At 40.9% G+C, this 27,705-nt stretch overlaps 3 protein-coding genes and 1 long non-coding RNA gene across 5 annotated transcripts in view; all 4 read left to right on the forward strand.

Annotated features, from left to right (window-relative positions):
• The window catches only part of PSMD14 (proteasome 26S subunit, non-ATPase 14), a 109,963-nt gene extending 97,169 nt beyond the window's left edge, over positions 1-12,794 (forward strand). For both annotated transcript variants that reach the window (XM_003359536.6, XM_013984188.3), the window contains 2 exons: positions 9,846-9,908; positions 12,378-12,794. In XM_003359536.6, the coding sequence (XP_003359584.2) occupies positions 9,846-9,908; positions 12,378-12,476 (162 nt within the window). In that variant the 3' untranslated portion in view covers positions 12,477-12,794. The remainder of the gene's footprint in view (positions 1-9,845; positions 9,909-12,377) is intronic.
• Positions 5,868-9,465, forward strand: LOC146395949 (uncharacterized). The gene is made up of 2 exons (XR_014830510.1): positions 5,868-6,015; positions 6,318-9,465. It is a non-coding gene; the product is annotated as an uncharacterized LOC146395949 (long non-coding RNA).
• Positions 12,795-15,424: 2,630 nt separating the features above from the next.
• Positions 15,425-16,718, forward strand: LOC146395950 (uncharacterized). The gene is made up of 2 exons (XM_085001239.1): positions 15,425-15,736; positions 16,389-16,718. The coding sequence occupies exons 1-2, from the start codon at positions 15,563-15,565 to the stop codon at positions 16,548-16,550; spliced, it is 336 nt and encodes a 111-aa protein (XP_084857365.1). The 5' UTR covers positions 15,425-15,562; the 3' UTR covers positions 16,551-16,718.
• Positions 16,719-17,474: 756 nt separating this feature from the next.
• Positions 17,475-26,904, forward strand: TBR1 (T-box brain transcription factor 1). The gene is made up of 6 exons (XM_001928598.7): positions 17,475-18,279; positions 18,867-19,021; positions 19,372-19,493; positions 20,083-20,241; positions 21,198-21,259; positions 24,364-26,904. The coding sequence occupies exons 1-6, from the start codon at positions 17,588-17,590 to the stop codon at positions 25,220-25,222; spliced, it is 2,049 nt and encodes a 682-aa protein (XP_001928633.2). The 5' UTR covers positions 17,475-17,587; the 3' UTR covers positions 25,223-26,904.
• Positions 26,905-27,705: the final 801 nt, after the last annotated feature.

Here is a 27,705-nt window from a genome sequence, read left to right on the forward strand (position 1 = left end):
TTTCAGCTAGGTATACATACATATTATACACATAGACGTATAGCTTGCAACTCATTACTTGTTGAAAACCTGCAATTTGTAAAACATATGCACTATACAATATTATGCTTACTTATCGAATATCTACTGTACAATTTGCAATGGAAAACAAGGATCCATCCTTCATTTATAGGAAAACAGGGGCAGTAAGAAAAGTTCATAACCAGAGTACTAGACCAAAATTGGTTTTGTCCTGTGATACCTTAGTATTCAAATTGTCCACAGACCAGCTGCATCATTATCACCTGGGGTCTTATTAGAAATGTAGGCTCTTGGACCTGCTAAATTAGAATCTCCATTTTAACAAGATTTCCGAGAGATTTATATACTCATTCAAATCAGAAGTTATAGAGACCACAGCCATAGAGAAGTCCATGTGAAGTCCTGTAGAAGTTCAAAGGCTTTTGATTTCAACTGGGAGAAACCCAGGATGCTGTGTTAGAGAATAAAAACATTTGAACTAGGCTTTAAAGCATGAATAAGATTTGAACATACAGAGAAATGTTACCCTAGGCCAACTAAATACCATGCGCGGAGACTAGGAGACAGAAAAGGCAAGATATCTTTAGGAAAGTGTTTGGCTAGAGTACATAAAAGCATGAATAGTGGGGAATAAATTTTTTTAAATTACTAAAGTAATAACGTTTGGAAAATCAGGATGGAGTTATTTTTGATCAGGGGCATGATATACTCAGAACCGGACTTGAGGTTACTTAATTTGACAATGGTATAGAAGAAAGGTTGTTATAAGAGGAGATTTGAAATGGAGATTCTATTTTAGAAATAGTTTGCTATTACTCGAACAAAGGTACTGTCTGTCTTTCTGAATTACTTTAGTGGCAGGGGGTGGGGGGATGTCAGTAGACAAATAAAATGTTGGATAGATGAAGTGAAAGAAGGCAAATCAAAGATGAATTAAAAGTTTCCTGCCTAAGTGCCTAAAAGTATGTTGGTAGTATTAACATTTCCAATTTAAGTAGAAGTAGAAAAATTGAGAAAGGACATAAAAAGTTCCATCTTAAATAAGAACTTTTCTATAAGGGGCTAAAAATTAACGGTTAGAGCTTTTAGAGATAGTTACAACTATTGTTTGTCACACTAAAAAAGTAATATTTTTCTCTTAAAATTATATACATCTTACAGAATAAGCGTTAGCCAAGAGACAGTGTATAAATTTTTCCAAGTGTAACAGTAAGTCTTTTGAGAGAATTGAGCTTTGAAAAAATGTTGATGGACCCATACACACTAAATTACAGCAGAATTAGATTTGGCTTTGAAGAGCATGCCCTGATTTATATGTAGTGTTCCATCTGGAAATCAGCACTGGTTGTAAGGAAAATATATTTTTTTAATTTTTCTAGTATATATTTTCATATCCTTAAGATTAAAGAGAAATAAATAGTCTATCAAATTTAAAGGTTTGCCTTTTATAAATTAAAATGTTAGGACTTATTATTCAGCAGAGTAAAGGAATGGTTTTCATTTCTCTGTAACATTACAAGTTTAAGTAAATTCTTATTGGTACCACTGCCAGGAGATAACCTATTTATGGTTACTGCTGCCCATCCACAGAAGTTTTTCCTATTTTACAGTTTTAAAAAATCTCTGTAGTACTCAAAAACTTGTAAGGTTTGGTTATAAAATGAAAACAATGTGTAAGCTGTGATATGAAGGAGTCCAAATTTGGGACTGTAATTCCCTCTGTGATTGAAAGAGAATGCAGTGAAGTTTTTAGTAACACTTAAAATATAAAAAGACAGGCCCATACTACCAGTTCTTCATAGTATTCTTTTTAATTGGTTGGTGTTTTAAACTAAGGTAATTACTGTTAGGTGCCAGTTAGCTCCTAAAATGAAAGAAGGTTAGAAAATAATTAAATTCCTTTGTCCCAGCTTTTTGATTTCAAATCTGAAATCCAAGCAGAGATTCTGCTTGATTATTAGTCATTGATTTCTCTAATTACTGAACTTCAACACTCACAGCTCTTTTATACCAAATCTCCTAATTTATTCATGTCAAGATGCATCATTTTTTAAAATATTGATAATATTCAATTGGATATTTATAAGTGAATATGCCGGTGGGAAAATGGGTTATAAAAGATTTTGGTTTTTGTGGGTTTTTTTTGTCTTTTTGCCATTTCTCGGGCCCCTCCCGCGGCATATGGAGGTTCCCAGGCTAGGGGTCGAATCGGAGCAATAGCTGAGGGCCTACACCAGAGCCACAACAACTCGGGATCCAAGTCGCGTCTGTGACCCACACCATAGCTCACAACAACGCTGGATCCTTAACCCACTGAACAAGGCCAGGGATCGAACCCGCAACCTCATGGTTCCTAGTCAGATTCATTAACCACTGTGCCATAACGGGAACTCCTAAAAGGTGTTTTTAAGAATAGCATAGAAACATAAAAATTTGCTTTATTTTCAAACACATAGCCTTATAAATTCAGAGATCTGACAGTTTACTTTTCAGGTAGAAGTACTGCCTACTTAGTAACCTGAAAGAAAGTTTGGATACCTCTTTTATGTAATTACATATAACAGATTACATATTACTTTTGGTTTACCACAGTAGCTATAATAAATAAGAAAGTCCTGTTTTGTGCTAGTGCAATAAGATAGGAAAAACAAAATAAGGTAAAATATTGGGAAACCAGGTGGCTTATTATTTAAGTATGATAGGATATGTTTACAGTCAAACATAGAAATACATGAGCCCAAACTAGAATACTGTTATAACTGTTATGATTTAGAATTACGTAGGTTACAGTAACCATGCAGATACTGAAACTTGCTGAAACTAGTTGAAAAATAGAAAATGCAAGTCAGTCCACAGTAACATCCAAAATTATAAAATACTTAGGAATAACTACTATAATATAATTGTTTAAATATATATATGATTTTTGAAAAATACTAAAAACATTTGTGAATCAATTTCCTTGTTTCCAAAAGGGAAGTGTCGAAACTTGTAAAGCTGTGGTCAGGCTTCCCAAAGATTAGTTTAGTGCTAATAAGAATATCATTGAGCTTTTAAAATTTTGATAACTTGACAGTAAAATTTATCTGCAATAAAAATAACATTTATTGAATGCTTGTTAGGAGTCAGACTGGCAGAAAGTATTTGTACCTCTAACACAGAAAGGGTTAGGATCCAAAAGGTACATAATAAGCAAAGAACTCCTGTAAAGCAATTTTAAGAAACAATAATAGAATTGTGGCGTTCCTCTCATGACTCAGCAGTAACAAACCTGACTAGTATCCATGAGGACCAGTTTGATCCCTGGTCTCACTCAGTGGGTTAAGGATTTGGTGTTTCTGTAAGCTGTGGTGTAGGTCACAGGTGTGTCTCGGATCTGGTGTGGATGTGGCTGTGGCATAGGCCAGCAGCTACACTTCAGTTCAACCCCTAGCCTGGGAACTTCCATATGCCATGGTTGCGGCCCTAAACAGACAATAAAATAAAATAAAATGATAAATTGTACAACAGACTGGAAAACTCACTAAAGGCAAATGTCATATAAACATGAAGAAGAGTTCAACCTTATTAAGTAATCAAAGAAAAAAGTTAAAAGTATAAATAGAATTTAAAAAAAAATGGTTTGGGAGAATGCACCAATAGTGGGAAAATAATGTGACGCATGACATTTTTGAAGGCCATCTCCCAATTTTATCTCTCAGTTTTAAGTGCATCTAACTCTTTAAGCCTACATGTTCTCTTTTAAGGGTTTATTATGAAGAATAAAATTCTTTAAGTACCAATTTAGAGAAATATTTACAACTTGCTGTTACGTGTAAAACCTAAATTATGTAACAATAGGAAAATCCCTACTGTGTTACCTTCCCTCTCTTTTTCTGTGATAACCTATCTCATGTATATCTCAATGTATTATACTATCAACAGTTGTCACCTTTAAGATGGAAAGTAGAGGGATTTTTTTTATATACTTAATGTAAATCCTGGATTATTCTCAGTTTTTGTACTAATAAGCAAGTGTTACTTATATCTAAGATTGTTATAGCTTGAAATAACAATGGCTTAAACAAGATAGAAACCTCTGTCTCTTGCACTTAAAGGCCAGTATGAAACACTGAAGTCATTGCAAATCCAGGTATCTCCCTCTATCTTTTGATCCATTTTCCTTGTACTACCTTCCATCCTTTATCTCTCTTCATGATTCAGGATGAGTGATAAAACTTTAGCCATCCCATCTGAGTTCCCAGCAACAGGAAAAAATGAAAGGGCAAAAGAGGGATACTTCCTGGCTAAATCAGTTCACTTTTAAGAGCTAGCTGAATCAGTTCTTTTTTAGGAGCCTTTCTGTAATTCCCACGTAGCACTTCTGATTATATCTCATTAGCAGAACTTAGTCAGGTGGACATACTTTGCTTTGAGAAAGGCTAAGTAATGTTGTCTTTTACCTGGGAGCATTACTGCCTTTAATAAAATCAGGGTTATATTGCAAAAGAAGGAAGAGAAGATGTATGTTGGGTAGGTAGCTAGTAGTAGACTCTGCCATAGAAATTTTTTTCAATGAGCTGGACTGCAATTTCTATTATACACACACATACTTGTATGAGTGTGCACATGTGCGTGCACATGCACACACACACACAATCTTTATTTTATGTCTATTTTATGTTTTAAAATTAGATTCCTTATAATATTTTTAAAAAGAATTTATGCCATTAAGTCACTTAGTAAATTGGGTTTGGCTTTATTCAGGATATGTCATAAAAAAGTAATGATCTCCCAGAGTTCCTGTCGTGGCACAGCGGAAACGAATCCGACTAGGAACCATGAGGTTGCTGGTTTGATCCCTGGCCTTGCTCAGTGGGTTAAGGATCTGGCCTTGCCATGAGCTGTGGTGTAGGTCCAAGACGCTGCTCGGATCCTGTGTTGCTGTGGCTGTGGTGTAGGCCAGCGGCCACAGCTCCGATTCAACCCCTAGCCTGGGAACCTCCATATGCCGCGGGTGCTGCTCAAAAGAAAAAAAAAAAAGTAATGATTTCCCAAATTGCTGTGAGTGTTGCTTCGAGATCTTTGGAGATAGATGGGACTAAGTTTAAATCACAGTTTCATTGTGCATCGGCTCTATGACTGTTTGTGTCCCCATCATTTGTTGTGTACACTTCTTTTTTATGTATTTTATATTGTGTTATAATTTGAGATTCACAGGTAAAGCCCAAATGTGAGCTTCTTGAGGAGCAAGAACTGTCTTAATGTTAGTACTTAATAGTTATTTATTGAATATAGAAGTATTTCTGGAATTAACCTATAGGAGAGAGTATCTAATTTCTTTATGTGAAATGTAGACTAGCTCCTTCACTAAGATGTTTTTAGAATTCAGTAAATTAGTATGTATATGTTAATGTTTAATTACTGATGGTCGCAGGAAAACTAGTTCCATATTTTCCATATGCATACCTGTATACGTTCTCAGATAGTTTTCTAATTGTTTCACCTTTGTTAATTTTGCTTTCCCAAGGTTTTTTTTGTGTTGTTTGTTTGTTTGATTGATTGTTTTTATGGCCGCACCCATGGCATATGGAAATTCCTGGACCAGGGATTGGATCTGAGCCATAGCTGCCACCTACACCATGGCTGCAACAGCACTGGATCCTTTAACCTGCTGCACAATGCTGGGGATCAAACCTACCTATGCAGTGACCCCCGCCACTGCAGTCAGATTCTTAACCCACTGCACAACTGCAGAAAATCCACCCAAGTGTTTTGTTTTGTTTGGGGATTTTTTGTTTTTGTTTTTTGTTTTTTGCTTTGTAGGGCCTCAGCACTTGCTGCATATGGAGCTTCCCAGGCTAGGGGTCCAGTCGGAGCTACAGCTGCCAGCCACAGCCACAGCAACGCAGGATCCAAGTCGAGTCTGCAACCTACACAACAGCTCACGGCAACACCAGATCCTTAACTCACTGAGCAAGGCCAGGGATCGAACCCACAACCTCATGGCTCCTAGTCGGATTTGTTTCTGCTGCACCATGACAGGAACTTCACCCAAGTATTTTTTTTCTTTTTTTGTATTTTTTGTCTTTTTTTTTTTTTTTTTTTTTTTTGCCATTTCTTGGGCTGCTCTCACGGCATATGGAGGTTCCCAGGCTAGGGGTCAAATCAGAGCTGTAGCCACCAGCCTACGCCAGAGCCACAGCAACTCGGGATCCGAGCCGAGTCTGCAACCTACACCACAGCTCACAGCAACGCTGGATCCTTAACCCACTGAGCAAGGGCAGGGATCAAACCTGCAACCTCATGGTTCCTAGTTGGATTCGTTAACCACTGCACCACGATGGGAACTCGTTTAAAGCCATTTCTTTAAACTTACTCTAAAAAAAAATAAAAAATAAAAAAATAAACTTACTCTCTATCCCCATGACCCATAATGTGATTTTCAGTTATATAGTCAATGCATTAACTTTTTATAAAAATAAAAAAAGAAGTAAAATGCCTTATATTGTATTTAATAGCAGTTATGCAGAGATTAACAGTGAAAAAAATGATCACATAGGTGCTTTTAGAAAGCATGTGCTTAAATGGGACCATGTTATAGAGTGAACATAGCTAACATGGCAAAGGGAAAAAAAGAGGCCCAAGGAATGGAATAAGTGTGAAGCACAAGGTGAAATAAGAGATATGGTGTCATAAAAGCAGAGATTAAAGGATCAGATGGGAAAGGGGGTACTGGAAAAGGTGTTCCAAAAGTTCAGGTAATCCGAGTCCATTGGGATTTACCTAGTGCAGATCCTTAAAAGAGTATTAATAAAGTGCCAAGGACCCATTCCATGTTTGTTAAAGAGTAAATACAGTGATAAAATTTGAAACACGGGTTTTCCATTTGAGAAATTTCACCATTACCAAAAAAAAGATAATGAGGTTAATGGGTTTAGTAAAAACCTCTTTAAGATAGGGGGTACATCTGAGGGGATTATGATAACATAACAGACCAAATTCTAGGAATTTCTTAGAGCTGTGCAGACCGTACATGATGGGATAGCCATCTGGGGGTCTTTGTTGATAAACTGTTAAAAACGTTTCTAGTGTGAATAGCCACAAACATTTTCAGTGCTTTTTTGTTGGTTGAGTAAACCTAAGAGCACGAATGCAAAAGCAAAATTTGATGCCAAATCACAGAAGTTGCCATAAACACAGAAGTTCCCCTAGTGAGGACACTGCCTGTGCCTGAATTTCATTTGTTTCTGCTGCTACCATTTCTTAATTTTTCCTGGTGACTAGCCAGATTAGAACTATGAATGAAGACAAACTGGTCTTGCCCAGATGGTAGATGAGATAAAGGTAATAACTTAGGTAGAAGAGAAAATATTTGGGGGTTTAATGTGATGATTTCAGAATATAAGAGATGTGCTTAACTCTTTTGTCATGGGGGTTTGCAACCTTAGTATATGCCTAAATCTACAGCTGCTCCTCATTTTCCAGATGGCATCTATGGCTGGGAGTACTTTTTACCATCTGCACTTCTCAAAGAGTTTGTGAACTCTCTCTTTTAATTATTGGAAATGGAAAAACTAATTGGTAAAGTGGTTAAATGATATAAAAGATTTAAAAAATTGAATTAGAGCTTTTTATTTTCAATTTAACCTTTCAAATAAGATCAGTGCTTTAATTTTTTTTTTACTTTCATCTTTGCATATCTGCCATTTTTGATATTTGTGATAGTCCAGAATACTCCATAATAACTATTTTGTGCATGGATTGGTATTTTGAGCCAGATTCTCAAACTCTTTCCTCCTTCTAATACTGTAAAGTACTATTGTTGGCATGTGCATGGAAAAAGTAACACTGAATGGATATAGAGTACTAACTTATGTGAATTGTTTCATTCATCTAATATGTTTTTAAGTCAGAAAGATATAGTGTCATGATTTGTAGAAGTAATTTAGAAAGATAAACTTTTTATGTATTGCCATTATTTCCATATATATAAAACATACAGGTAGTAGAAGAAGCAAATTCCCAGTTAGGAGACACTTTTTTAACTAGCTCAGAATAATAGGAGTGGCATCTGACTCTGAAAATGAACATATTCTCTGTCTAGGGAATTCTAGATTTGGAGTGTTATTTTCCCTTCTTTCAGTTTTATGAATTATAAATGTACTTCCTAATGATGTGTTGTAAATAAGTATCCTATAATAAACAGTAGATACAATACTTATTCACTATCTTTTTCTCTTTAGGCAGGTTCTACTGGGGAAAATTCTCTAGATAGTTTGTCCATTTATAAAATTAGATACTTGCCATCTTTGCTCATTTTCAAGTTCTCTGTTTACAAAACTATTAAGAAGGTGTGAAATGCAGCCAAACTTCCCAGTCTATGGGAAATGTCTGATGATTGCATTTCCTACATGTTCATTGTTTACACATGAAGAAATTTGGCAGCTGAGAGATTAAGTTTAGAGTATCCAAATCTAACCTTCACTGGGATTTTGGTTTCCTACTTTCTGCCCCTATCATTTTATCGCCTTTTATAATCATATTTTTGATAAGTGCTAAGATATTATTTCTTAAGATTGGTTATACTTAAGTCTTCTTAATTTTCCATTTATCAAATGCTATGAATAAATCATAGACCAGAAGTTCATCTGGTGCAGAATCCTAGCTTCAGGCGGTAACATACCCAAAAATGTTACAGCGGTTCCATAAACTTAGAATTCTCAATAAAGCAGTTTTGGAGGGGAGTTCCCGTCATGGCTTATTGGAAACGAATCTGATTAGCATCCATGAGGATGCAGGTTTGATCCCTGGTCTCGCTCAATGGGTTAAGGATCTGGCATTTCTGTGGCTGTGGTGTAGGCCAGCGGCTATAACTCCAATTCGACCCATAGCCTAGGAACCTCTGCATATACCATGGGTGTGGACTCCCCCCACACCCCCCGCAAAGAAAGGCAGTTTTTTAGTGGTGCCATGATTAGAAGAGAGGACAATAGTGGTAGCCAATCTAAATCTAAATGCTGTCATTATTTTAAAATTATTCTGCTAGAAAATTTATGATGATGCACATAAAAGTTTGTTGCTAACTCTGGAAAAGATAGAAAGTGGTTTGAGTATATGGTTTGGTTGATTTAATTTGTATTTGAACTGGCATTTCAAATAATTTTTTTTAATGTTGAAAACTTCAGATTATGCTATTTCTTCATGATTATTAAGGAACATTCATGTGGAGAAGTGAGATTATTTTATGAATATATGTATTACTTTTAGAGATTTAAATATGTGAAGACCTTAAGGGAGAAAACTATATGATTCGATAAAGGGACCAAAAGTCAGCAGGTACTTTACTCCTAAGTGTTACTTACAGTTAAATAGATACTGGGTATGCATGCGTTCTGTTGACAAGAAAAAGGAAACAAAGATATAGGAAGTTGGGGGAGAGCCATAGTGAAAAGAAAAGAAAAAGAAGACTGAGTAAGACCAGTTAGTACCACAGTGCCACAAGCAGCTGCCTTAAGTTCTTATATCTTCCAGTTCAGCCATCCCTGAGAGAATTCTATGACAGTTACCAAATAGTTAACACTTCCATTTGGTGGTCCAGTTTGATATTTTTCAGTGTCTTTTACAAATTTCTGAAAGTCTGATTTCAAAATGATGGTGGTAATAGTTTTTATTACTCTGATGGCTATTCTAAGATTAGCAGAATTGCTTTTTTGTTTAATAAATTACTTGAGTAAAAGATTGTGTGAATGAAAATTATGATCAACATTATCTTTAGTGATTATTCTGGAGTAGAAAAAGTAAATTTAGAATTTGAAACTCTGTCCTTTGTGTTTCATTCACAGGCTGTAGAAGAAGAAGATAAAATGACACCTGAACAGCTGGCAATAAAGAATGTTGGCAAGCAGGTGAGGTGTACTATAATAGGTTACGCAGTCTCATAATAACATGCTCTTATAGAGTGTAAACTATTTTGGAGCCTGTATGATTTTTTCCCCCCTGTCGGTTCACTCTGCATTTTTCTTCTGTCATGTAAATGTGATGCTAATTTTAAAGGTCACTGAATTATTTGATGTCAGATTCTCTTTGCCATCTAAAGACAAGTAAATCACAAATATACCTGTGATGTACTATCTTTAGTGAAAATAATTGAGTAGAAGTGAATTAGGAAACATGCGTCCTGAGTTAATATGTCAAGTATTATTTTTGCTTGAAATGTTATCCATGAAGTTAATAGAATGGTAGGGGTTTTTAAAAATATGTAACAGTTTTAAAGATAATATAGTTTATCAATATGTAGATTTCAATACATAGGTTATGTTCCTGAGAAAGCTTAGAGACCTATTGGGTTATACTGAGTGAAGAGAAAGGGCTTTATGTATTTGCTCTTTCACTTTTCCCAAATGAAATATATATTTTAGTTCCTATTTCCTGAAGGTTAGGGGGAACACACCAACCAATTAAAAGAATCTACAGATTAATTAGACTGTTTTTTAAAGAATCTTGATTACATTTTTTCATTTCATGGAACATGGTTATCATATTGCTGATGTTGGCAGAATCTTGATATTTCAGATGCAAGACACTAAGCTGTCTTTGCTTTCAGCCATCCTACCATATGCTCTGATCCCATCACATCTCACAAGCTATGTAGGTTTGGGCCAGGACCATTCTTGGATGGGAAATCTCTAAGAATCACCCAGCTGCCACATGAAGTAATGTAGATAACTGAGGGAAGTGTGTTACCAATTCACTGCATAACCAGTTATTCCAACAGAGCAGTAGGGGCAAAGGTCTGACTTAAATATCATAATTGGTAAAATCAAATCTCATTACATTCTGAGTGTTACAACTTACATAACAACAGGAACCCTCCAAAACCAGAATGAAACAGCTCCTCTTATTCTCTCATCCTGTGTGATATAGTCACCCTTGTTGTCTTTTCCCACCACTTTAGTCTAATATGTAATATTAGATCACCACCTTGGAGCTACTAGCACTTTATAGCATTCAGTAACTATTTTTTGAATACGTGACTCTGACGCTATAGTTTTTAGATATAGATTCTGCTTAACAGCAGCAAATAAAAGGAGTAAGTTAAACTAAAAGTGAAACTGAAAAATATATAATTGGCAAAGTTTAATAATCATCAGAATCATTTTTTTTAAATATAGTACCTCACTAGTTTGGCCTACTGCGTGGCAAAAGCAAAACTGTCTATGATGGAAACAGACCAATATCTTTTTCTCCTGCCAGTCTTTCTTAGTCTCTTTCACCTAAAATACCCTAAGGCTTATTTCTGAAATGAAGAAAATTTAATATTGTGGTCCAGTTATTTGAAATTATTTGTAGCATGTTGTATCTCTGGGTGTTTTAAAGAAATCAAGCATATTGAAATTGTAATTTAGGAAAGAACAGCCAAGAAATAATTTTAGTGGTAAACATTTGTTTAAAGTTAGGAGTCTTGGTAATACATATAAGAAAATAATGTTTTAATTGAAAGTTTTTTGTTGTGCAGTTTATATCCTTTATGTCAATGCTTTCAACTTTAGCTGAAATATTTTAGTCAGCTCAGCCTTAAACATAAATGTATATTAAGCATTTTAATTTAACTTCCTTTATTATAGCACAATTTTAAGCCTTGTTTTTAACTCAGATATTTCAGATATAGAGTTGATTAGGTTTAAATTAATGGATTGTATCTGTTATACTTTTCTGTGTTATATTTTTTCAAAATAGCTACAGGAAATATTTATTCTTAATGCTTTAGAATTGATGCAAATTCTATTTAAGTTTTTAAACTACCAACAGTGACTTTTGATCTAAGAATATTTCCTGAATCATTTAAAACACCATTCCTAAAATATTAAAATTATATTGTAATTAACTTAAAATTATAGAGGAAATGATGAGAATTCACATTGAACTCTTACCTATTGGTATGTCTGCTTTGAGTAAAGCATCCCCTTCAACATTCAATATATATGAATGGCAGAAAATATGTTCACATAACCAGGCTTATACACACAAAAATGCTTATACTTAAAAAAACAAAGCAGATGATTTCTAACTGTATAGAATTCCTTATTACTCTTTATAATTTCTGCTAGAGTCATAACATGGATTGTATAAATCAGTCTTTCATTGTTTAATCTTATTTATCACTACTTAACATTTTAACAAATTTAGAAATTCTGAAAATGTAGTGATATATTAGCAAAGTTAAATTGTAAAAAATATATAAATTTAGGTTAGCTTTCTTTACCGGTTTCATCAGGTACTGAAAAAAATCTGTAATCAGTCTACCAGTAACATGGTTCTTTTTTTTTTTTTTTTTTTTTTTTTTCTTTTTCTTTCTTATTCTTTTTTTCTTTTAGGACCCCAAACGTCACTTGGAGGAACATGTGGATGTACTTATGACTTCAAATATTGTCCAGTGTTTAGCAGCTATGTTGGATACTGTTGTATTTAAATAAAGCAATGCAAAAAGCTATTAGTGATACTTTCAGTGTATATTCCTCTATTGTTCCTACTGCTCAAAATCAAGGGACTTCTGAAGGTGTATATAGTTAAATATAAGACATCTGGCATCATTTGCAGCACTGTAACACCTTCAGTCTCCATTGTGCAATTACTTCTGTTTCTTTAGTCAGGGTCTTTGCAGATTCCAAAGTTGTATAAGAATACATCAAAGTGGACAAATTTTGTTAAGATCCCATTTAATATTTGAAGAAATCAGTAACACAAATATATTTTGATTGTTGGCTTACACAATAAAATACATTTCCAATCTATGTCTCCTGAGGTCTTTTTGGCACTGGGTGGGATTGACAGAATAATATTTGACAGTGCTTTAGAATCTCATATAAGGATATATTTCCCTTTGCAATTTAAGATAACACAGAAAATATCAGTGTGGTAACAAAACTTTGCAAATGTAAAATGATTGCCATTAATGAGTGGCTACCTCATTAGTGAGTAATCCAGAAAAAATGCTGACATATTCTATTAAAAGTATTTGTTGCAAGTTAATATTGTATACTCATATCTTGTTAACATATTATACTTTCAGTATTTCAGAGGAGTGAATTTAAGAAGAAAAGGGAGGCAATTTAAATTTAGGCTTTTAACATTTTTTAAGAGTACATTCCACCAGTAGTGTTGAGATTGGGATTGCCTCCTGCAAGACTTCACTAGACTTTCAGCTCAGACAGCCATAGAAGGTGTATAATGTCTTCAAAGCAAAATGAGAAAAGCTGTACTGTGAGCACATAAGCAGTAATTTTATTGTGTCCTCTCATCTACCTTAACTTAGAAGTACCCAGTGTTCTGATAAAGACAAAAGTTTGACTAATGGTAGTTTTTATAGATGACCTTGTCCCTCAATCTGTTTCTAACCTGATGGACATAAGTAACTATTAATACTCACTCATGGTACAGCACCATACTGGGTACACTAAGGAATGTGCAAAACACATGGAGATGACCATTTAATTCTTGTCTCTACTCTTTGTGAAAATATGGTAAGAATGTTTATAAGGCTTCATTAAAGGAGGAATTTATTTGGGGGCTTAGAATTTAGACAGCCTCTGCTAGAGGTGGTATAAATAATGTGGTAAACCAAATCACTGTCCTATTTCAACAGTTCTAGGCTCTTGGTTGCCTGATGAAAAGTTACTAGAAACTACAAGTGGAAATTGCTTAAATTCCCTATGTGTTTCAGTCTCTTTTCTGGCGGGATAAGAGGTATTTGGAGTGTTTCTTGACTGTCTTATGTTTTCTTCTTTTAAATATAGTGAAGGTATATTTTATGTAGGACTTGTAGCATGTGTTAATTTAATTGTTGGGATTATAACAGCTAATCATTTACAATTCAAATATAAGGATTGAAGTTAGTTTTTCTTTTGCCTGATTTAAACGTGTGCAAGCTTTTTTTGGTTTTTTTGTTGTTGTTAATACCTGATTTTTCCCTTTGCATAAATAAGATTCTGTGACTTCTCTCGTAGATACTATTTGTAAGAGATAGTTAAGATTTTTTTTTTTTTTTGTACAGAAGAAGGCCTCAGTAATTCAAGGGCTATTCTTGATATTCCAGTTGAAACTACTACTTTTTTTCTTCACCATAGTACTCTGAAAAATAGCTCTTGAGTAAGTTCAGTGACTGAGAAGGCTTACACAATGCTTGCCTTTTGCTTTTCTTATTTGATCACCTCATCTTCCTGGACTCTCCACAGTCACATGCCACATTCTCCCACTTGGTTCATGTTAGAGACATCCCCAATTTCAAAACCTTAACTAAAATCCCTCCTAGTAAAAACCTACTTTTTTGTAAATTTGGAGCCGATCAAAATGAGGATGCCCTAAGAAAAGGCTCAGTGAACACCTTTGTCTTGGAATGTACAGCTATTTTAGCAGCAATCTGATAGCCCAGGCCCAGGTAGCCTTTGAAACAATTTATTTAATTATAAGCTCAATAAGCCATTTGAGGTGTGTGTGTGATGTGAGCATCTTTACCCTTCTGTGTAGTAGTAGAGCAGCACTAGAACCAAAACTCTTGCTTCCATCTAATAGAGTTCCCTGCTTTCCTCTTAGACTAGTATGAGGACATTGAAAGCTCCAGCCTCACTTTTGAGTGACTTGCTTGGACCAGGAGTGCTTGCTACATATATACAGACCTACTAAGTCAGAATTAAAGAATCCTAGTGTGGTTCATATGCACTTTAAAGTTTGAGAAGCCCTGCTCTGCAGAAGTATGATTCATATGCTGATCCTGAGGAAAGCCTTAGTTTTCTTTCTCGTGCATATGTAAGTTAAAGTCATATCCTATATGTGAGAAATCACTGAATTCAGTACTGATAATTGAGAGTGTACATTTATCTTCTAATCCAATTTCTTAAAAACTCTAAGACAAACTTTATCCCTTTTCTATATTTTTAACATGTCATTTTAGCATTTTTCATTTTCAAAAAAACCAATACAGGGTACCTGGAATGACAAAACCTGAAAAAGATCCCAGGTGGAATCCCCTTTTTGCTACACACTTAGGGCTCTGGAGGTAGGATGGGGTGGGAGGATTGGGTAACCTTGGATGGAAGCAATGGAGATAAAGGCATTCAGGGACAAATAAATTAAAGATCAAAGAAAGGAGAAAGCAAAAGTAGCCAAAATAGGGCAGAAGGCTCTCAGGAGAAATGGCGGTGGAAGGTAAAGGGCAAAAAAGTACAAGTGTCGAATAGTGTCATTGCTATGTCCCCTCCCCCACACCCGAACTCGACAGCTAAGGCCTTGCGTTTATGAAGCTCCCCGGCCGGTAGCTGAGATTCGCTTTCCAAAGGAAAATGGGGTCTAGCTGTATTTTTCTCCCAGAAAACTGTCTCGGCTTGAGTCTGGGACATCTGGTCATCAGCCATTCCAGCGCTGGGCCACCCACTCCAGGCCTTGCTCTCTGCCCCCTGCTGGAGGCCAAAGTTGGGGCCCACTGTGCTGAGGCGCGCAGCCCGCCGAGGGAGCCCAGACTGGGCTCAACGCTGACCGATCGGCCCATCGAGGCAGCGCTCCCAAAATGCACCCGCCTGCTTTTAGGGCGAGTCTCTGTAAAGCTCAGGACCACTTGATGTCCTCAGCGCCGCTCTTCCTCAGGGAGTTGCTGGGGGCCGGGGAGGCAGATCCACTCTCGAAGGAAGGCACGCGCTTCACAGGGCGGAGGTACCGGGGCCGAGCCTCCAGCGGGGAAAGAGTATGTGACCCTGGGGTCTGCGCCAGACGTTTCTCGTCCCGCGCTCCCCAGGCCTCCGGGATCGCCAGGGTGCTCTCTCCCGCCGCTTGGGGATCTTAGACAATGGAGCTATAGCCCGGCGGGTGGCCTGGGGCCGAGCGCTGAACGCTGGGATGGGTGGCCTCTCCCTCCGCAGACCCCCGCAATTCCCCGCGTGGAGCCGGCCCTCGCGTCAGCCAGCACGCGGGGCCGAGCTGCGCTTCTCTTAGTTCCCGCGCCGCTCGGCATCCCGGGAATGCCACAGGAGGGCAGGTTGGCGGATGCCGGCCACGGGAAACAGCTTTGGGCGGTGCAAGCCTCTGCTGCTCTCTACCCTTTGGTCCGAGCAGAGTGCTGGGCTCCTCTGTAGAGCCAGTACCGGGAGATTTCTTCCTACACTTCGGGGTCGTTTTGGGCCTCATGCTATTTATTTGTGCCAATATCCTTTTAAATTGGTTCTTTTCTCTATTCCTCTTTAGATTTTCTCATTTTAAAATTACTGGCATGGATTCTTTTTTCTCCCCTCCAGATTACATAAACATTAAACACACACACACGCACACACGCACACGCACACACACGAGTCTTCCGTAACGATCACTGCGTTGACACCACTTTCACTCTGTCTCCCCAGATCAGAGCTTCTAGCGAACCCATTTGCGCGAGGACTCGGCCCCTCTCTTTTCCTGGCGAGGTTTTTGAACCTGTCGCCAAGGCCGTACCTCAGAGAGAAGGAAGTGCAGTGGGACACGAGGGATGCATGGCGCCTGCCCCCAGTCAGATGCTCTTCAGATAATCTGCAACCAAGCTCGCTGATAAAATATTTAGTAAAGACCTCGTAAACATCACTGCAAATACATTAAGGCACTTCAGTCCGACAGCTTATGATTATTTCAAAACTTAAAAAGGAGATCATTGATTGTCACTGTTTCTGTGCTCAACCAAGAAACCGAACCTTCCCGAGGTGGGTGGATGGGTGGGTGAGTTGCTTGCTTTTCGCTCCCACTCCTCCCCCTTCCCGCTCACTTTCATGGCTGTGGCTCTCAGCAGCAGTGATTTATTTATTTATGTATGTAGTTTAAAAGGTGTGCGTTGGTGGGGTGTTCGCGGAGGACACGCAGGACCTGCTCACAAAGGACTGGCTCAGGTGTCTTGTGCTTCTGCATTAACTGGAAAAGACAGACTCTGGAACTTTTACAGGGCGAGAAGAGGCCACCGGCTCGCGCTTTGTATACTTTGCACTTGAAATCGTTACATTCAACTGAATATTTGGCTCATTCAGATCCGAAAAGTCTCCTAGCATCGTCGAATTCCCTCCTCCGCCCCTCAGCTCCGAAGAAGGGAGGTGGGGGGAAGGTAGGAAAATGTTTAGTAAATTGCACATCTTTGAATCTTCCTAAAGCAGTGGTCACAAAGCTTAAAGGTGACACAACAGTGTTCACGTAAAACCAACACACATTCTCCACCCCACCCCCAAGCCAACAATAAAATCATCCCCTTCAATTTGCCATGATCGTCGCGACCAGGAGCCAGGTGATTATCCTAATTAATGTCTATCTAATTAAATTACTGTCAGCAGTTAACCAATGGCAGGAGCCGTTTCATCGGCTGCACAAGCAGCAAGATCAAAAGTGAGCCTTTTCTGATTGCTGCATAGTGTCAATTGGCCAATCTCTTCTCCCAGGGAAAAAAAAAAAGTAAATCAAACCTTTGAGAAGCATTTGCTGGTTGAAGTGCTTTCTGTCTAGTGAGGGGGTCTGTGGATTTCTAGTTTATGATAAATAGGACTTTAAAAACCAAGGACAGGAGGGCGAGTGTTCAGGTTCTAGAGCTATGCAGCTGGAGCACTGCCTTTCTCCTTCTATCATGCTCTCCAAGAAATTTCTCAATGTGAGCAGCAGCTACCCACATTCAGGCGGATCTGAGCTTGTCTTGCACGATCATCCCATTATCTCGACCACTGACAACCTGGAGAGAAGTTCACCTTTGAAAAAAATTTCCAGGGGGATGACGAATCAGTCAGATACAGACAATTTTCCTGACTCCAAGGACTCACCAGGGGACGTCCAGAGAAGTAAACTCTCTCCTGTCTTGGACGGGGTCTCTGAGCTTCGTCACAGTTTCGATGGCTCTGCTGCAGATCGCTACCTCCTCTCTCAGTCCAGCCAGCCACAGTCTGCGGCCAGTGCTCCCAGTGCCATGTTCCCGTACCCCGGCCAGCACGGACCGGCGCACCCCGCCTTCTCCATCGGCAGCCCCAGCCGCTACATGGCCCACCACCCGGTCATCACCAACGGAGCCTACAACAGCCTCCTGTCCAACTCCTCACCGCAGGGCTACCCTACCGCCGGCTACCCCTACCCACAGCAGTACGGCCACTCCTACCAAGGAGCCCCGTTCTACCAGTTCTCCTCCACACAGCCCGGGCTGGTGCCCGGCAAAGCGCAGGTGTATCTGTGCAACAGGCCCCTTTGGCTGAAATTTCATCGGCACCAAACGGAGATGATCATCACCAAACAGGGAAGGTAATACTACATTCTTGGCTGCGGCTGCTCCAGGCGCGGCCCGGGGGCAAGTGCACCCGGGTTGTGACAGCCGCGGCAGCGACGATTTGGGGTAGGGAATGGAGTGGAAGGCGCTCTGGAGCGCCCTAGAGATGGCTATTGTTGGAAAAAACGGGAAGTGGAAGGTAAAACCGCCGCGGTGGTGTTGGGGAGGGGATAGTCCCGCTCTAGAAAGGTGGTCGGAGATCCAGTCAGTGGCCGGAGAAAGGCGGGAGAGAGGGAGAGCCCTGGCCGGCGGCCGGGAGATGGGAGGGACGCATCAACGCCCGATTCACCGACAGGTGGAGATTCGGGTCGTCAACCTCTCTTTCCACCTGGGCAGTAATACCTGCCCACTCCCCACTCCAGCTCGCCCGCCGATGTCCCCGACTTCAGCCCCACTTCTTTTCTTCCCCCACCTCCCTGTTTCCAACCCAGCAAACATTCGTTCATCCACGCTGAGAGAACAAGTTTTGCTTTGCTTTCTGGCGCCGCGCTTCTTGCTTTTAATCTTTAACATTTATGTTTTTTTCCCCCTTGTTTTCTCCCCCCTCCCTTAATTTAAATAGGCGCATGTTTCCTTTTTTAAGTTTTAACATTTCTGGTCTCGATCCCACGGCTCATTACAATATTTTTGTGGATGTGATTTTGGCGGATCCCAATCACTGGAGGTTTCAAGGAGGCAAATGGGTTCCTTGCGGCAAAGCGGACACCAATGTGCAAGGCAAGTCCTTCCAATTAACACGTTTTCCTGACACTTATTTAGGTGAGAATGATTAATTAAAGCCTTTGTGGACTGGCTCGAGCGACTTTTAAAACGATCGGCCAATGACTTCTAAAAGGAAACGAGGGGGATAGGGGGACAGACTGAGCGGCAAGAAGGGGGAGGATTATGCAAAAGCTATTTTAATCATCTTCAGTTAATAGGAAGAAAGTGAGGCCTAAAAAAGCTCCAGATAATGGGCCTCACAGTGGAATAGGGGGTGTGTGTATGTGTGTGTGTGCCCTATGTGGCGAGGAGATGGGACTGGGCAGCGACCGGGGCATATGCAAAAAACTTATTTCTTTCTCTAGGAAATCGGGTCTATATGCATCCGGATTCCCCCAACACCGGGGCTCATTGGATGCGTCAAGAAATCTCTTTTGGAAAATTAAAACTTACAAACAACAAAGGAGCTTCAAACAACAATGGGCAGGTCAGTGGCGCAAGCGCTCATTTATGTCTCTCTCTCTTTCTCTCACACACATGCATACACACTCACTCGTGCACACTTGTCCCTCCTTAAGATCCAATTCATCACTTTAAAACAGCATGAGAAACTGGACACATGTTTCTTTGCTTCATTAAAAAGACTTTCTAAAAAATTCTATTTCCGTCCTCCAAGATTACATTAAATAATCTATAAAGTTGTTCTCCAACACCCCCCCTCCCGCCCAATTCGCGAGATTCCGACCTTCCCAAGTACCAATACTTGGTAGATTTTGAGAGGGAAATGATCTGCAGGTTTTGAAAATCTTTGTTTCTCCTTAAAGGAGGACTGGGAGAGGGGCCCTAAACATCGGGCGGTCGGGTTCGGTTTTCCTTTGGTGCTCGGCGATCGGTGCTCCTGAAGGGCTTGGGCTAGTCTGTCCCAGCCAGCCTGTCACCAGCCGGGCGAGTCCCGCGGTCACTTAGCCCCTGTGGCGGGCTCCAGACAGCCTCCGCGCGGTTCGCGGCGCACAGCTCTGCGCACCGCGACCGTTTTAACCCGCAGTCCGCCGATCCCCTTTCTCTCTGCCGGACAGATGGTGGTTTTGCAGTCCTTGCACAAGTACCAGCCCCGCCTGCATGTGGTGGAAGTGAACGAGGACGGCACCGAGGACACCAGCCAGCCCGGCCGCGTGCAGACATTCACTTTCCCCGAGACTCAGTTCATCGCCGTCACCGCCTACCAGAACACCGATGTAAGAAGGCCTTGGGGCTGAGCGCGCGGCGGGCGACATCGGCTTCTGCCGGCAAGCGCCGGTACCCCGGGACCTCTACGGCCGGGGCACTAACATCAGCAACAGCTGGCTCTGCTGTGCCTTTTAAGCTAGGGGCCTGCTGGGCATCTTACCTAAATACCTAGCTGGTGGGAAAACGCTTCCTATTCTTGTCTATTGCGGGTCACCTGGGCCACCTCTGAGATGACCAGGATTTTGGGGACCTCTTCTCCTGGGAGTTCTAATTTAGTTCTCAAACATCACTTTTGGGGTGAGCAAAAGAAGCACACATTTCATATATGTAAAAACTACAATAAATCAAATTGCTGGGGACTACAGAAAGAGTTTTCTAGCACTTGGAACTTTGAGCATTTGCAAGTTTGCACAGACTTATTTTACTAGTGTTGTTTTGACTACTAGAAGTGATTTTTTTTTAAACGTAAATGAAGATATCGGAACTGAAACGTATGCACTTATTGTAAATCAAAACTGATTTTAAGATGCAACTTGTGGCTTCTTCAGGTTGTGTATCATAAATGACCAAATTTTAAAAATAAGCTGAAACATTTAAAATAGGCAACATTTTTTGGGTCATGAATTCAAGTGTCCCTTAAAGATTTTTGTCTGAGTAAGTGCACTATGTGACAAGTATTTTAAAAATGTGCGTTCGAACCAGTTTAGAACATAGGAGAACTAATCGAAAGCAGTCTTTTAGTTTTGGGCATTAATTTAAACATGTTCATCATAACTTTCATCATACTTTGTCTTTTTTCCATTACATCCATTCCCTCAAATTCTTCAGTTATGAACACCTTGCTATTTAATGAAATTGTAGGCCTTAAGCCCCTGTAAAAAGTGGCAGGTGATATATTCTCAAGCACTCAGTCTTCTTATAGAAGGCAAAAATCATGTTAATCTTTTTTTTTTCTCTTTTCCAGATTACACAACTGAAAATAGATCACAACCCCTTTGCAAAAGGATTTCGGGATAATTATGACACGTAAGTGGTTTTGCACCTTTCTTATTAAATTTGTAGAGTTGGGCTTTAGGTCAAAGGTGGATTGTTTTGTACAATGCTTTTGGAAGCTACAAAGTGTGAAGATAGGGTTGTTTTCCAGGTTTTCCCTTTCCTTTTTGTTGGCTCCCCTTCTCGCTGGTAACCTTCTGGATTGGTACTTCTGTGTTTTTGGTCAAAGGTTTCCTCTACCTCTTTTTAGCTTTCATATGAATTACAAAGTTGTTGGCGGGGCTCTGGGGCTGGCTGGCTGGCTGGCTGGTGGAGCTGCCCTGGTTCCTGGGTGAGGGAGTTGTATGTGTCGCTGCAGATGCTCAGCTCAGATTGTCTGTGTCTGAAACCGCCCGATTCTGCCTGAAAGTGCATGTGGCTCTGGCAGTTGTTACAGTCTCCTTGGCATATGTGACTTTTATTTACCCATTTCCAAGTTTTGTGTAATAGCTTTTCCCCTGCAAGTTTACTATGGACTGAATCAAAATGTGCACCCACTACAGTCAAGTTCATGAGCCCAGCCGACATTGCAGTCATTTCAGGCTTTGGGAAACACCCAGGTGCTGTTGTTGTATATTATTTATGCTTCAAAAGAAAAATATTTCTTCTTATCATTTGTACCTAGGTATGTTTTCATTAAATGTGTTGGTTCCCTTTTCTCCAGGCCCCCCCTACCTATTCCCATTTCTTTTTTTTAATCAAAATGCTGTCCTCTGGGGGCAACAGTAGGTGTAAACTGAATACTTTCTGTGCCTGTTCTAGCACTCTTGTTCAGAGTCCAGGTATAGTGCCTAGGAGTTCAGGTAGGGTTATATAGCAAAAGCTCAATCATGATTATGAGGATCCCTTCACTTTTTTCTAAGCATAAATGGGAAGGATAGATAAATTTTAACTTCAGGGCTTGCATTAAGTGCTTGGGATAGAGCTACAAAGGTGAAGCTGTCTTTGACTAGGAATAGATGACATTTGTGGAGAAAGAAAGTGGCTGCCTCCTGGTAGATACCAACCCTCCCCCCTAATATTCTTATAACAAACTGAAAAGAAAGTCCTTAATGCTACTGCCTATAACTGTCATGTGCATTCCTCAAAACTGGTCCAAAGGAAGCAAGCTTCGTCAGTATGATTCTCCAGAAAACAAAAACAAAAACAAACTTGGCTACGCTAGTCCTTCCTCACAATCTAAAAAGGTGGGCTCAGCACAGTGGAAAGCGTGTGGCCCAGGAGACGAAAGATATTGGTGTCTGTACTAGGGGGTCTTGTAGATTTTGAGCTTTTAATTCTGTTGTGAACATCTGTTCCAAAGCATTTTATTTTGCACAAATCAATCTGGTAATCCCAAGTGGGTTGGGACCTGGATGGGCATATAGATTGTATCTTTTGCAGAATGTTTTTTTTTTTTTTTCTTTTTAAAATATTGTGGGTGGTAAACAGAGAAGATATTTGGACCTTTTTAGTTATGTTCCCTTCCTGCCTCCTTCAACTTGTTCTTATGTGAAACTGGAATTAAATTTGGGGAGGGAAATTTTGTACAGTAAGCAAACTGGACTTGAGTGGCCACAGCACAACCCTCACCTATCTGTTTTCTGGCTGACTTCTGTTGTAAAAGCCACTTCTGCTTGATTCTTAAATCACTATATATTCATCATAAAAATCTTCTTTACCTATATAAATGGATACCTTAGAGATGTAAAGGTTAGAGATGAGTAGAATGGTTCATGACACTTCTTTCCCTTTCCACTGTTATATTGGTTATTTGGGCCTGGCTCACTTTTGGAGAAACAGGAAGAGCAGTGAAGAGTTCATGGAGACCGGGGGTTTGCTTGGCCACTCACCAGGGAATCTCCTCCCCAAAGAATTGAGGTCTGACAAGACTGAGGCTCTCTTTCAAAACAGTCTGTTGATTAAAGATTAAAACATTTATGTGTGAGTTAAATAAAAAAAGGGAAGCATGTGTGTGTGTATGAGAAAATACTTTTACCAATCTTGTTCCAATCTCTGGTTCCTTCTCAATTCTAATGGGATTTTCTAGGCCTAAGGCCTAGAGTTAATCTTTGATTATTTCGTCTATGGTAATTCCCAGCAGCACAATTACTGTCTGTGATTGGGCAAGTTATTTAACTTCCCTTGGCCTCAGTTTCTTCATCTGTAAAGTGGGATAATAATGGTGACTGACTTGGAAAATTGTTGTGACGGTTAAATAAATTACTATTTGTATAGTCCTAGACAAGAATGCCTGGTACATAATCAAGTTGTGTAAGGATTAGCTATTATTATTGGGAGAATGCTTGGAGGAGGTTATTAACTGTGCTGTAAGAGTTTGCCCCCAAGTTGTTTTTGTTTAGTTTATTTTTTTATTTTTAATTTTCAAACCAGTAACAGATCAAAAGCTGGGGAGAGAAGGTCAGAGTAAAGAATACTTTTTCTTTGTAAAAGAATTTTACTGATTGATGACTTTGCTTCCAAGTAGTTAATTCTTGTTGTATTGGTGGTGGGGGAAGTAAAAGGACCACACAGGGGAAAACAATAGACAATAATTGCTGTGGAGGCTCCCAGCGGGCAACCCTCGGGTCTCAAAAGACTGGCGAGGGCCAGTCTGATGATTTGTACCCCGAGGGCCCGTCGTCTCAGAGTGTGTGTCAAAAGGGAGAAAGCGGTCTTAAAAGGGTGGAGAGGATAAACTGGAAATTTCGCTGAGAAAATCTCACTGCAGAAGAAAGGCCCACTGGGCAAATATTAGACCCTCGGTAAAACTGCCTCAGTGCGTATACATATATTGGAGAAGTGGGATGAGAATCCTGTGATGTGCTCCTTTCTCCGGCCCCCTGTGCACTTGGCGAGAGGGCGCCAGAGAAGAGGGAAACCTTCCTCTTGATCTGTATCATTTTCAGGTCCTTGAATAGTCAAATCGGTTCCTTTATAATTTCACGATTTATTTGGGGGAGGATGCAGGTCTGTGACCTTTCATCTGTCTCTATCTTGAACGGCAGGTTACACGTGGAGAGTTGGGGGGGGTGGGCGAAAAGGGGTGGCCTTCCCTTTTGCCCCCCGAAGGGACCTCTGCGCCACCCTTCGGTTCTCTCTCTCTCCCCCCCTCGCAGGATCTACACTGGCTGTGACATGGACCGCCTGACCCCCTCGCCCAACGACTCCCCGCGCTCGCAGATCGTGCCCGGGGCCCGCTACGCCATGGCCGGCTCTTTCCTGCAGGACCAGTTCGTGAGCAACTACGCCAAGGCCCGCTTCCATCCGGGCGCGGGCGCGGGCCCCGGGCCGGGCACGGACCGCAGCGTGCCTCACACCAATGGGCTGCTGTCACCGCAGCAGGCCGAAGACCCGGGCGCGCCGTCGCCGCAGCGCTGGTTTGTGACGCCGGCCAACAACAGGCTGGACTTCGCCGCCTCGGCCTACGACACGGCCACGGACTTCGCGGGCAACGCGGCCACGCTGCTCTCCTATGCGGCGGCGGGGGTGAAGGCGCTGCCGTTGCAGGCGGCCGGCTGCACGGGCCGCCCGCTGGGCTACTACGCCGACCCGTCGGGCTGGGGCGCGCGCAGTCCCCCGCAGTACTGCGGCGCCAAGTCGGGCTCGGTGCTGCCTTGCTGGCCCAACAGCGCCGCGGCCGCCGCGCGCATGGCCGGCGCCAATCCCTACCTGGGCGAGGAGGCCGAGGGCCTGGCCGCCGAGCGCTCGCCACTGCCGCCCGGCGCCGCCGAGGACGCCAAGCCCAAGGACCTGTCCGACTCCAGCTGGATTGAGACGCCCTCCTCCATCAAGTCCATCGACTCAAGCGACTCGGGGATTTACGAGCAGGCCAAACGGAGGCGGATCTCGCCTGCCGACACGCCCGTGTCCGAGAGCTCGTCCCCACTCAAGAGCGAGGTGCTGGCCCAGCGGGACTGCGAGAAGAACTGCGCCAAGGACATAGGCGGCTACTACGGCTTCTACTCGCACAGCTAGGCCGCCCCTGCCTGCCCCGGTCCTGGCCCTGGCCCTGCCGCGGCCCGGCCCCAGCCTGCCCCTCGCGCCTCGCTCCCGGCTCCTCCTCCCCAAGCCCCACTTCGCGCACCCCCTCACTTTATTTGACCCTTGAACACCGTCTGCAGCGAATTAGGACAGGTCTCCGAGTGTGATTTTAACCTCTTTTTTTGCACAGCAGTTCCTGCAGTTAGCGCACCGACCTTCAACTTGGCTGTAAACCTCTTTGGTTTCTCCTACTTTCCTTCTGTGAAGTTATCCTCCTAACAGTCCTCGTCCCCCTCGTCTTTTCCTCACTCTCCCCTTCTCTTTCTCGTAATGAAACTCTTCACCTTTAGGAGACCTGGGCAGTCCTGTCAGGCAGCAGCGATTCCGACCCGCCAAGTCTCGGCCTCCCCATTAACCATAGGATGTTGACTCTAGAGCCTGGACCCACCCAGCGCGTCCTTTCATATCCCCGAGTGGATGGATGGATGGATGGTAGGGATGTTAATAATTTTAGTGGAACAAAGCCTGTGAAATGATTGTATATAGTGTTAATTTACTGTAACGAATGGCTAGTTTTTATTCTCATTGTCAAGGCACAAAACCAGTTCATGCTTAACCTTCTCATTCATTTCTTTTCCTTTCTTTGCCTTTTTCTCCACTCCCCCCTGTCTCCCCTTTAAAAAATTTTCTTGTGAGATAATTAACAATATTCTAAGAGGCTCTGGAAACTTGAAATACTTGATAAGTAATGATGGGTTTATCACTTCTCCTCAATCCATTGCATGACAATTACTCTGTGCCCTACTGCACACAAATAGCTAAGGAAAATCTGACCAAACACCTGTAAAGGATAGGTGTCTGTTCATAGGCAAGTCGATTAAGTGGCATGATGCCTGCAAAGCAAAGTTAACTGGAGTTATATGTTCTCCACCCCCCTCCTTCTAAATAGAATAGCTCAACATCAGCAATATTATTTTGCCTTATTTGTTTTTCCCCAAAGTGCCAAATCCATTACTGGTCTGTGCAGGTGCCAAATATGCTGACAAACTGTTTCTGAATATCTTTTCAGTTCCCCCCCTCCACCTTTATATGCTGTAAATCTTTGTAATGAATTTTCTACTAATGATATAGATGACTGAATTGTTGGTAACTATAGTGTAGTCTAGTGAAGATGAATTGTGTGAGTTGTATATTTTACTGCATTTTTAGTTTTGAAAATGATTTCCCCGCCACCTAGAAACAGCTGAAATTTGACTTCTTTGGGAAAACACTAGCATTAATGCAAGTAAGACTATGTTTTTCCCCCCTCTAAGTCTTGTTATATTTGATAAGGAGCACCAATCCCCCTGAAAATAGATTAGTAGGATTTCTAATGTTGTGTAGCAAACCTATACTTTTTTTTGTATTTTAAAATTAATGTGAAATATGCATCATACACAATATTCAATCTAGATTCCAGTCCATTGGGGGGATTTTTTCCTAATAGGAATTCTGAGTCTAACCGTGTGTATATTTTGGCTCTTCTGTAAATCTAATGTTGTGATTTTTATATTTGTTTCGTTTTGTCTGTGAACTGAATAATTTATACAAGTACACACTCCATTGAGAAACGTTTTGTTTTTTGCTCGTTTGTATTGTCTGTGTATAACAAGTAAAATAAATCTGGTAAAACGCTATGGTGTTTGAAAGCAGTTTACAGTTTGAAAATAATTATTACAGATGATTATTTTTAAGGGTTAAGGAAGAATTGCCTGTCCTTACTCCAAAATGGGGCAGTCTGTTTAGTGGGAACCACCTCCCATTTTCCTCTTAAGTTTGTTTTATAGCACTACCAGTAATTACTTTTTTCTTCTTATTTACAACTATTTAGTTCCCTGTGAGTTAAGTTTCATTTTGTTGCACTCATTTTTTTTCAGGAAAATGTACGCATTTCCTCATCATATCTATCTGATTTTCTCTGAAGTACGAAAAGGAGGGTCTTTAATAAGGAATTAAGAATTTATTTAAATTTCACAAAGTCAGACGAGAGGCTTTGGGTAAGAGTAGGGTGTATTTTAAACGCTTGTCAAGGTAGGCTGTTGACCGCAGTTTTAGGCCGATGTCGAAAATTTCAGTCTTTAAATACGAGGCCTTGGAGATGAGTGGCGAATCCATAAATGAAAACACAGAATGTCTTACATTTCTTGAGTGGATTGTTTTGGGATGGGGGGAATTGGGAGGGTTTGGGTTGGGGTTGGAGTGGGGAAGAACAAACTCGTGAAAGGTCAGGATTTAACCACTGAGCTTAAAACTTGCTTTAGGAGGTATGGAGGTGGGGTACACCACTTCAGCTCTTCTACAGTGGAATTCCTGTGCCAGTCCTACCCAAGCCAGATCCCCATCTTTTGAGAACAAATGCTGAAATGTGGATGTTCCAGCTCGGAGGGGTGGTCTCTGCGTCCTAGTCAAGGAGTTCTAAGAGCTCTTCCTTTACCTCG

This window comes from Sus scrofa, chromosome 15 (assembly GCF_054392235.1).
Source record: "Sus scrofa isolate SSC_HxYL_T2T_F1_AM1 chromosome 15, Sscrofa_HxYL_maternal_Yorkshire_Landrace_v2.0, whole genome shotgun sequence".
NCBI lineage: Eukaryota > Metazoa > Chordata > Mammalia > Artiodactyla > Suidae > Sus > Sus scrofa.